The 11,839-nt window shown below is 39.7% G+C and overlaps 1 protein-coding gene across 1 annotated transcript in view; it reads left to right on the forward strand.

Moving 5' to 3' along the window:
• CNTNAP3 (contactin associated protein-like 3) overlaps positions 1–11,839 on the forward strand; it is a 243,023-nt gene that overhangs the window by 137,279 nt on the left and 93,905 nt on the right. The window contains exons 11-12 of the mRNA XM_006877478.1: positions 478–675; positions 3,150–3,306. Of these exons, the coding sequence (XP_006877540.1) occupies positions 478–675; positions 3,150–3,306 (355 nt within the window). The remainder of the gene's footprint in view (positions 1–477; positions 676–3,149; positions 3,307–11,839) is intronic.

Here is an 11,839-nt window from a genome sequence, read left to right on the forward strand (position 1 = left end):
CATAGATGTATGCTCATATTGTATGTTCTTATATTGATGGACTCAAGTGTGGCAGCGGTAGTGAGGTTGGCCCAGGATCGAACATTGTTTCGTTCTGCTGTGCATGGGGTCGCTATGAGTCGGTTCTGACTTGATGGCACCTGACAACACAACAACAACAATATAGGTACGTGGTAATACAACTATCAATGAAGAGAATTTCTGATATTACCATTTTTAAGAATCCTACTTTGGCTGATTCCAGTCTCAAAGAGATCTGATTAATACCCTTCCCTTCAAACTCACCAGCCGCTCCTCGGAAACCCTTTCCAGGGATGCTATGAGTTAGAACCGACTCGACTGCACTTAACAAAAACAACTACTCCCCCACCCCCCACCCCCGCTACATTTCAGATTAAATGTGCTTCTGTTTTTTATATTTATTTTAATTATTTCAGCCAAGTCACAGTCTTTCTCCCCTACCTTTCTTCCCCCGAGACACCACCTGGACCTCAATAGAGCACAATGGTTTCCATTTGACCACAATGAAAAGCTCTGATGGAGAAAGTTTTCATCCTGTGCTTTTCAACTACTCGGTCAGCATGGACCAACTCCAGGCCATAATTAACCACGCAGACCAATGCCAACAGGAGCTGACGTTCCATTGCAAGAAATCAAGGCTTTCATCTGCCCATGGTAAGTAATGAGCAGACTTTAATTCCCACCACCACAGAGTCGGGTAAATTCCTATGTCAATGAGCACAGAGATTTTACTTCCCTTGAGATTACAGCCTTTACCAAAGTTGTTTGACTCCTGCTTTTCATGGCTCCTAGGTCACGATCTGGGAATTACAGAGATGCTTTTCCATGGAGCAAAGAGTATGTTCAGTATAAGCTGTTGTTTGATCCAAGTAATGAATGCACTAAAGTCTTTTCCCAGATGATTTAGACAACTGAACTGACCAGGAGAGTGCAGTGTTCATCCACAGTGAAGTGCCCTGACACTTTGTTTTCTCTTGAGGACGTTTGCCAACAGCAACATGACTTAGTTCTCTGATAATTTCCTGAGATTCTTGGGTGTGAATCTGAATGTCTGAGGTAATTGTTAATTAGAGAACAAAGTTGGTATCATTGGGTAAAAAGTGGTGCAAACAGTTAAGCACTGTGCTGTTAACAGAAAGAATGGAGATTTGAGTCCACCTAGAGATGTCTAAGAATAAGTAAAGGCCTGGTAATGTACTTCTGAAAAATCAGTCATTGAAATGTCTGTGGAGCACAATTCTATTCTGGTGTACATGGAATCACCAAGAACTAGAATTGGCTGGTTGACACTGGTTTGTTTTGGGTTGTAGTTGTTGTTATCATTTATTTTTTCAGGATATCAGTCATCTCACTGTGTTAAGACCAGTTGTCAGTATTCTCACAGGTAGATAAACCATCCGTCTTTTGGTTAGTAGCTAAGTGTGCACTGCTCAGGAACTCCCAACTTAGTTGTTTTTGTTGTGCCATTGAGTCAGTTCCAACCCACAGTGACCCTGTAAAGGGGTTCCAGGGAGCGGCTGGTGAACTTGAACCACCAACCTTGTGGTTCAAACCGACTTTGTAGTCCAGTGCATTAACCCAAAGTGCCACAGTTAGTAGTTGATTTTTTTTTTTTTCAGTCTGCTCTTGCAAATTCTATTTTTGATTTTGTATTTTCTCACTTTGAAATATTTTGTTGGCATGTCAAACTTTTCTGCCCTTTGGTTTTCTAGCGGTCTGTCTGCCCATTTTCTGAAAATTGATCAGGGATCTCAGGGAATAGAGAAGGCAGAAAGTGTTAGGCAGGTTCTTTGGAGTTCAAGATCCAAACCTGTCATTCAGCAACCATGGAAATTGGGAGAATTGCTTAAGCTTTCAGAGTCTTACCAAAACTTAGTTGCATAACATATAAAAGTTGCATAAATGAATACTATTTTTCAGTTCTCCAGTTTATTGAATTTAGAATTATTGTTAGAGCAATAATTATAAATAATAATTATTGTGAGTGCTTATTGTTAGTTGATTGTTGTCAAATGGAACACTGAGCTAAAATTATATGTTCCTAAAAGAATGAGGATAAGTCCAGGAGAATAATCAGTGCTGTGAGACAACTCAAATTGGGTTTAGCCAAGGAAGACTAGGAAAAAGGCAGATAGTTTAGGAGTCAATCACTAACAGAGTCAAAAAATAAAGTCACCCAGTAGATTGGAGAGCAAGATGAACTCATAGTCCAAAACCAGGATGGATACCAGATTCTCAGTGAGAACCTGATGGTGACATCCTGAGGGGTGGGAGAGCGCACTAAAATGGACAAGCATCTCTGCACAGCCAGTTGACTAGAAGTCACTGTCACTTTCATTTCCCTCCCTGCCCTGATTCTGCCCCCTTTGAAAGACATGTTGTCTGCATGCCACCCCACTGTTTCATCATTCTCACCCTAGTGTGCTGTAATTCCTACATGGGTGTCCTGTCTGTCTTTTTAGCATAAATGTATGTTCTATAGGATGAGGTTGGCCTTTTGGTTGGATCGAAGAGGAGATGGAGCAAAGAACTGAGTTGAGCTTAGAGTTCACCTCAAGCATGAAGAAGGCTCATCAGAGGCATTTTTTTAGTTTCCAAACTAAGAGCCAGAGCCACTCAACCTAAGAAAAGCCACTCAATGGTTAAGATATAATAGAAAGTACCAGTGTTTGAACTAATAAAAAAAAATGAGATTCATATATTTGCCAAATAATGTATTCTTCCAGCAAGCATCTTATGATATCAGAGATTTTAGGTTCAGTGCATTAATTGTCTTTTGTTTTGATACCAATTCATATTAAATTTATTTCAAAACAAAAACAAATCACTTAACTTGGATTGTTCAGGAGAAAAGTGTAAATATCATGCCTATCTCGCTATGTGTTTATTATCTCACAATGTGTTTATTTTCTAATAATATATATACATATATATATATGGCAACAACTTAAGCCTTGACACTAAAATAGTAAAAGTTTTCAGTCCTTTAAAAATTATATTTCAGAGTTAAAATATGATCACTTCTAAAATAATGGTTCATTTTTTAAAGAGAAGGAAATAAAGGAACTATATTAGGGATGCAGGTAGTGAGCAAAGTAGGTGTCACCTTTCTCATACTTTTCTTTCAGATGGAACCCCACTGAGCTGGTGGGTTGGAAGAACCAATGAAACATACAGTTATTGGGGAGGTTCTCTGCGTGATGCTCAAAAGTGTACTTGTGGATTAGAGGGCAACTGCATTGATTCTCAATATTACTGCAACTGTGATGCTGACCGGAATGAATGGTGATTTCCACATGATTCCCCTGTGAAAGCTGCAATTTGTTTATTGCTTAAATTATGCTCTTTAGGGAGATGTTAGACAAGAATTAAGTTAAAATATGTCCTAGAAATTTAAAATGGAGGCATCAATGAATATGATATAATCAATCTGAAGCCTAAAGTATTAAGATAATGATTTCTGTTTCCCTGTGAATAACTGATCATGTGCATTTTTATTTTTCTAATAATACAAACGATACTTTATTATTTCCCATTCTTTGGAAGAAAATATCAGACTGCTTAAAAATAGTTTTTCTTGGTTAATAAGAAAACTGACTGACCCAAAGGCGTTTGCTGACCTTCCAGAATAACCTCTAGTCACATCCTTAAATGATCACACAATGATAATCAACAAGACCTTGAATCTCTGGAAGGGGATACATGGAACCCAAAGCTCTGCACACATCTGGAGGTCTAAATAGATTAACAATCCTTAAGAAATGAAACATGTGGGCAGATCTTCCAATTGATACTGTAGGTAGAAAAACAATACTTCCTTCAGAATTACTCACACATATTTGAATTTCAAATTTACATTACCTGGGTGGTCCTTGAAATTAAATTAAAGTGGTCAAAGACTGGCAGTACCAGTAGCTTATTGTAAAATTACATGAAATTCTAACGGGAGCTCCACCCCAGGCCTCACAATATGTTCATTGATAAAATGTCACCAAACATGAGTTTACAATTCAGTTTGCAGAATTCAAGAACAAAGAAACTGCTATGAGTGGGAATCAGGAAACACCATGAAGAGTAGAATTGAGTGCCTTATAATCCAGTGGGTTTATGTTGTTGTGAAATGCTGTTGAGTTGGTTTTAACTCATAGCAACCATGTATAGAGTTTCTAAGAAGTGGCTGGTGGGTTTGAGCCACCAACCTTGTGTTTAGCAGTCCATTGCTTATCCTATAGTGTCACACCAGGACCCCTATGAGGGGGCTTCAAAAAGTTTGTGGAAAACTTCTGTTATCTCTTAATTCCATTTTTCCACAACCTTTATGAAGTTCCTTCATATAAGCAATATGAAGTCATTATGTTAGCTATATAAAATAATAGAATTTAACCATGAGAAAGTAATCAGATACTATTAGTAAAGATGATTATGATTTGAAAAAGGTCCAAAACAATGTTTAAAAATGAAAATATTAAAGTTTAAGAATTGGATCAGCTATTAGACACAAAATTGGTGAACTGAAATATAAATGTAAAAATAATGATGTGGAATATAGAATACAAAGAGCAACTGGAAAATATGAAAGAAGGATGGAGAGATGTGGATTGGAGATGCCTGAACATGTGCCTGATTAATGTTTCCAAAGAGTACTGAGATCATTGCAATTAACCCCAACCTTCTGTGAAATTGGGGACTTACTGAGAAGTGTCCAGATTTAAGAAAATGTTGGAATATCGTTTGGATAAAATGGATAAAAAGTAAATCCATATCTAGACACATCATGGTGAAATTAAACACTAAAGAAAATTTTAAGAGACAGAAATGAAAGACTCCTAAAAGAATAGACAAGTAGACTGCCAGTACAGTTCTTTATGTTCAATAAAGAAAAAAGAGTGGCGACTCCATAAGATCAGCACTGGACTGTGAACCACAAGATCAGTAGTTCGAGCCTATCAGCCACCCCATGGGAGAAAGATGAGGCTTACTAACCCACAAAGATTTACAGCCTTGGAAACCCTATATAGGGTCACTATGAGTCAAAACCGACTCCATGGCACTTAATAACAGTCATTGGGATTCTATCATCACAGTACTGAAATACAATAACTGTCTATTAGAATTGTATGCTTAGCTGATATTTTCAGGTTTCTGGGTGGTGAAAATGGTTAGCATTCTTGCCTGCATACTGAAAAGTTGCCTGTTTTTCATGAAGAAAGGCTTGGGTATTCTACTTTTAAAACATCAGTTATTGAAAACCTAACACCACAGAGTTCTGCTGTGATACAACACATGGCTGGGGTCCTCAGGAGTTAGAATCAACTCAAAAGCAACTGGTTTAGTTTTGACATTTTAAAAAGTAATAAGGATAAAATGAAGATATGTACTGAGGAAGTGTACCACCAGCACATCTCACAAGAACTTATAAAGGATGGCTTTCAGAATGAATGGAAAAGTTCAAAAGGAACTTCTGAGATGTCAGGAAAGAAAATCAGTAGTTAGAAAAAAATAGAGTCAAACATTAGACATTAATAACAGAACAATGGGAGTTTATGAATACTTATTAGCATTAAGGTGTTTGAGTATATAAATTAAAAATTTCCAAGTAATCTCTAAAGAGTAGATATTAAAGATGTAACATCCAAGTCAGTGAGGGAACAAAAGTGGGAATTTTTAAACTCTGTAAATCCAAAAGAGAAGGATTGATAACTTTTTAAAAAGAAGAGAAAGTAGCAAGTACCAAATTAGATTGAAATATATATTGTGGTAGCTTGAATTTACTTGATACGGTTTTTCTATACAATATCTTCACTTTTTAAAAAGTTTTCATTGTGAATTGAGTGATAGTTTACATGGGAGAACATGGGTTTTACACTCATCGGTTCATTACAATAATTACAGTCTCCTCCGTGCATCATCCTTCAACAATACTTGCTTCTATTCCCTCTGGGTTTTTTTTTTTGGGGGGGGGGGGGAAAGAGGGGAGGTGATGTATGCAAAAAAACTCAGGAATGTATAATCATTTAAACAACCAAAGGGCACATTCTGCAAGCCTGCCTTCTGGCTGCCAGCACACAGCCTTTCTCTTTCCATGAGTCTAGAGTTCTCAGCTGCTCTATTTCTCCATGTCCTCATCTCTGCCTCTATCTCTGATGTTGCTGCTTCTCTGGATAGGGTCCCACATTCTGCTCATGTTCTTCTCCCTTGATGGTCCTAGGGTCCTCCATTGCTGGACTGTAAGGTTAACTACTCCCCCTTTTTGTTATAAAACTTTTACTTTTAAAGTTGTGACAGTTGTAATTATTCATGATAACAATTACTATTGATCATAAGAATCATATCCCCATCGCTTTTCACCAGACCCGTCTAGACAGGATGAAAATTATTCAGTGGGGAGTGTAATTTCCCCTGCACACTTTGAAACTAAACTCCCTTTTGAAAACTTGTAAGCCAGTCACTTCATGCCTTTAATAACTCTCCCCCCCCCCCCCGCCCCCTGCTATTCTAGATAGCCAGTGTCTAAGTTGCCAATCCCTGTCAACCTTATATACAGAGGTGATAGGCTTGATACTTGGTGTGAAGACGCCTTCACTCTAAGTAGGTATTTTGATCTAGTACATCCTTAAGTATAGGTCAAGTTCATCAAATTATACAATGGGACCATACAAATAAGGTGTACAGGACTGTAAAGCTGGAATTGGTTAATTTTACCATCCAGCTAGGTTAAGAAGGAGCCATGTTAGAAGCAGGAATAAACGATCCCAGGACCATCAAGAACAGAAAGCATCAGTGGAGTGTCAGATCCCTACTTAGAAAAGTGGCAACAGCAGCGGTTGTGGCAGAGGCAATGACATGGAGTAGCTATAGGTGTCTAGGCCCATGGACCGAGTAAAGCTGAGTGCCTACTGGTAGGAGACTGGTTTACAGAACTGACATTTGGGCATTTGCAGACTGACTAAAGGAGCTTGGTAACACTTGCCTGAGCAGGACAGAGGCTGCAGGACCACGTGACTGAGAGGCCAAAGACAAAAGTGAAGCATGCCTGCAGTATGGCAGCTAAGAGGTGTTCCTGCTTAGAGAACTGCTGTGTCCTGAGTTTTTCTGTTCCTATATTATACTCTGTTCATTTCCCTAGTAAACCCCATAATTGTAATGAGTTCTGTGTGGCCATTGCAATGGATTGTGGAACCCAGATATGAAGGAGAGATGGTTGGTGTGAAAATAGTGTAAAGAAGGTTGTAGGGTGGAGGCATGTCTGACTTTTACTTCATAGAATCGGCCTTGGGCTGATTTTGATCTCAATTCTCTTTCCCCTTGTGAAGTCAGCAGAACTCAGACATAACATTCACGTGGTCTTTGCAGTCTGCACAATAAATGTGACTAAATTATTTAAATCTAGGCAAAACATATTGAATAAGGAACAAATAAATGGCTGCAAGCATACATTGACAGAGAACTTTCAGCGGTTCAAGCCAGATTCAGAAGAGGATGTGGAACAAGAGATATAATTGCTGATGTCTGATGGATCTTGGCTAAAAGCAGAGAATACCAGAAAGATGTTTAACTGTGCTTTATTGACTATGCAAACACTTTCGATTGTGTGGATCATGACAAACTATGGACGACCTTGCAAAATACGAGTATTCCAGAACACTTAATTGTGCTCATGAGGAATCAGTTCCTGGACCAAGAGGCAGCTGTTCAAACAGAACTTGGGAACTCTGAATGGTTTAAAATTAAGAAAGGTGTGTGATAAGGTTGTATTCTTTCACCATATTTATTCAACCTGTATGCTGAGCAAATCATCCTAGAAGCTGGGTTCTATGGAGAAAAACATGGCATCAGGATTGGAAGAAGACTCATTAACAACCTGTGATATGCAGATGATACAACCTTGCTTGCTAAAAGTGAAGAGGACTTAAAACATTTACTGATGAAGATCAAAGAGCACAGCCTTTGGTATGGATTACATCTCAATGTAAAGAAAACAAAAATCCTCACCACTGGACCAATAAACAACATTCTTATCAAAAGAGAAAAGATTGAAGTTGTCAAGGACTTCATTCTTCTTGGATCAACTATCAACACTCACAGAAGCAGCAGTCAAGAAATCAAACGACGTATTGCATTAGGCAAATCTGCTGCACAAGACCTTTTTAAAGTGTTGAAGAGCAAAGATGTCAGCTTGAGGCCTAAGGTGTGCCTGACCCAAGCCATGGTATTTTCAGTAACCTCGTATGAATGCAAAAGCTGGACAGTGAATAAGGAAGACCGTAGAAGAATTTATGCTTTTGAATTATGGTGTTGGAGGAGAATATTGAAAGTGTCATGGGTTTCCAAAAGAACCAATAGCTCTGTGTTGGAAGAAGTACAGCCAGAGTGCTCCTTGGAGGCCAAGATGGCCAAACTTCGTCTCTCAAACTTTGGACATATTGTCAGGAGGGACCAGTCGCTGGAGAAGGATATCATGTTTGATAAGGTGATGGGACAGAGAAAAAAGAGGAAGACCCTCAACAAGATGGATTGGCCAAGTGGCAGCATCGATGGACTCAAACGTGGCAACAGTAGTGAGGTTGACCCAGGATCAGGCAGTGTTTCGTTCTGCTGTGCATAGGGTCACTATGTTGGTACTGACTCGATGGCACCTAACAACAACAGCAACATATCTTGTATTGTTGTTTTAGGTGCCATCGAGTTGGTTCCAAACACATAGCACTTTATGCACAATAGAACAAAACACTACTTGGTCCTGTGCCATCCTCACAATTGCTGCATTTGATCCCATTGTTGCCGCCACTGTGTAAATCGCGTCTACACACCTAGAAATAGTTTAAGTAAAATGGTAAAAAAACAACAAACAGGAAAATGTACCTAAAATAAGCAATTTTTAAAGTTTATTTAATGATAATTTTAATATTTACCAGAAAGTTTACCAGAAATAATAGGTCTAAGTCACATATTGCTAAATAAAATGCCTTAAAAGTTTTTTTAATTGACAAAATTGTAAGAAGAAATACACATATTGACTGTCATAGAACAAAGTTTCAGCATCTATTATTTGGTAATTGGCAAATCAGGGAAACACAAATTAGCAAGGATATAGCATTATTTTTTTTCTGAAAATATTAGTTTATTTTAAATTTTTATAACTTACCCCCCAAATTATTATTATTCATCAGTCTGACAGCAAGTTAAAACGAGGTAATGAAAGAAAGTATTTATGAGAGAAATAGCATGCTAAGAAGCACAGGAAAATATTTATGTAATGTATATCCCAGTATGCCTTCGTGCATTCATTCCTGTGGTGTTTGAGTGCTTTATGCTATTCTTTGTGGAATATGCACATTTAAGAAGCATATCAAGAATAAACTCTGTATAAATATTCCGTGAGAGATACTGGCTGCTTTGTAGAGAAACTCTACCACTGCTATATTGACTGTAGGCTCTAACAGTATCCATTTAACCCTTTAGGTATTTTAATGGTTATCTCTCTTGAAATGTTTTATTGTGAATTATGTGATAGTTTACATGAGATAACATTAGCTTTACATTCATTCTATCCTATATCGTTTCATTGCCATGGTTATAATCCCCTCCATGCATCATCAACCAACCAAAGGGTATACCCTGCAAGACTGCCCCCCGGTTGTCAGTACACAACCCCTCTTCCTCTCTGTGTCTAGAGTCTCTATCTGCTCCATCTGCCATGTTATCTTCTCTGCCTCCATCACCAGCATCACTGCTGCTCTGAGTTGGGTCCCACACTCCGCTTTTCTCTCTGGATGGTCCCGGACATCTGTTCCTGGACTGCAAAGTCAATCACTTCCCTCCTTTAGCTACAAGAAGTTACCTTTACATTTCCAGCCCTCACAGTCAGTCCTGATAGCAATTATTCACTTTTTTTTTTTTTTTAAGTTTTTGTGAATTTTGTGGGATTACATGGGAGAACATCAGTTTTACATTCATCCTATCGTATTTTGTTTCATTGCAATGATCACAATCCCCTCCATGCTTCATCAAATAACCAAATGATACACACCACAGGCCCGGCCATCAGCACACAGTCCCTCTCCTTCGCTGAGTCCATTGTCCCCAGCCGCTCCATCTGTCCACATCACCTTCTCTGCCTCCATCCCTGGCATCACCTTCCTCTCTGGGTAAGGTCACGCTCTCCACTCTTCTGACTTGATGGTTCCAGGGACCTCCGCTTCTGGCTGCAAAATCAATCACTCCCCTCCTTTTGTCAAAAAACATCTACCTCTACATTTCCGACCCTCAAAGTCAGTCCTGATGGCAATTATTCACTATTGTACCACAAGAGTCTTATCCCCATTTCCTTTCATCAGCCCGGTCCCAACAGATTAGAAATCATTCAGTGGAGGTTCTACCTACCCTGCCCCATCTGGAACTAGGTGCCCTCCTGAGAGCTTGTAAGTCAGTCGCTTTTTGCCTTTATAGCTCCCCTCCCCCCTTTTGGGTAGCCAATGTCTAAGTTGCCCATCCCTGTCAACCCTGGGTACCGAGGGGGTGGGAATGATCCTTGCTGTAAAGATATGTTCCTTTTTTGAGCTACTACATCCATAAGTATAGGTAAAGTTCATCAAATTGTAGTAGGTTACTCTTTTTATTTTTTCTTCCCTCTTCTATCTTCTTCTAGTGGAGTTCTGTTCATCCAGCCATCAAAGTCAGGTCAAGTGGGTACTATCTGCAAGTATGGGTATTCTTGTACATCTCCCATCACTTCATATCAGCTGGATGCTTCACTCTGCCCTAGTCCTCTGTGGCCATGTCACTCACTGCCTCTGGGCCCAGGAGTCCCTGAGTCATGCCATAACTGCTAGCCATCCAGGTCTCCCCCCAGGTTCACAGGAGTCTATTGAATGTGGACTGACTTAGATCCCAACTTCATTGCTGTTTTTCCCCCACTTCCCCCATATCCATGACCAATGTGATCACCAGCCAGACCACATGCCTGCTCGTGTGTTCCCCATGAGTCTTTGTCTTAGAAGGGAGTTTGCTCTGAGGGGACCTGACCACTTGCCTTGATGGCACCCGGATGAACAGCTTACTTGTTCTTGTAGTAATCAATCATACTGCCATTATTGTTTCTGAGGTCTTTCTTCACGAAGTATATTCTGTTCTTCTAGCTGCTCCAGGCTGGTCTACTCATCCTTTCCAGTGGGAATTTCCTGGCTCAGACAATTCTGGATGGGAATCTGATTTCCACCTATGGTCCTATGCAATGCAAAAGCTCCACAGGAGGTCTCTTTCACTGGACAATTTCTAGCCCCTTTTAAGGTATTCCAGTCAGTTATATACTGAAGATGAACTTACAAGCTTTCTATTGTGATGCTTCTGACTATTCCCCACCCCCGACCCCCTGTCCCAAATATCTGTTTCACAATGGTAGGCAAGGGAAACCAAGATTCAAAATACAGCCAAGCATCTTAGCGTTGTTCCCCTCTTTCATCCTTTCAAACCATGCCTCACTCCCTGTATCCTGAAGCCTGTTGTTCCAAGGTTGTGCATACATCATCATTCTACCCCTCTCCCACTAAGCCCATGTGAACTTACCTTACTGTTCTCCCATCAGCTTTGTTCTTCCATTCCCCTCCCCCTTCTTGTGAATTTCCCACCCCCACCCCCAGCACCCAAGCTTTCCTGTGTCTATTCCCTACCCTGTGCTCTATCTTCACCTTCTTCCCTCCCCTCCTCTGCAGTGTTTCTCCTTTTGTGACTGACTAATTTCACTCAGCATAATGTCCTCCAGGTTCATCCATGTTATGCGGTGGCTTGCAGCTTCCTTGTTGTTCTTCAAGGTAGCATA

Source organism: Chrysochloris asiatica, unplaced genomic scaffold (assembly GCF_000296735.1).
Source record: "Chrysochloris asiatica unplaced genomic scaffold, ChrAsi1.0 scaffold00506, whole genome shotgun sequence".
NCBI classification, from domain to species: domain Eukaryota; kingdom Metazoa; phylum Chordata; class Mammalia; order Afrosoricida; family Chrysochloridae; genus Chrysochloris; species Chrysochloris asiatica.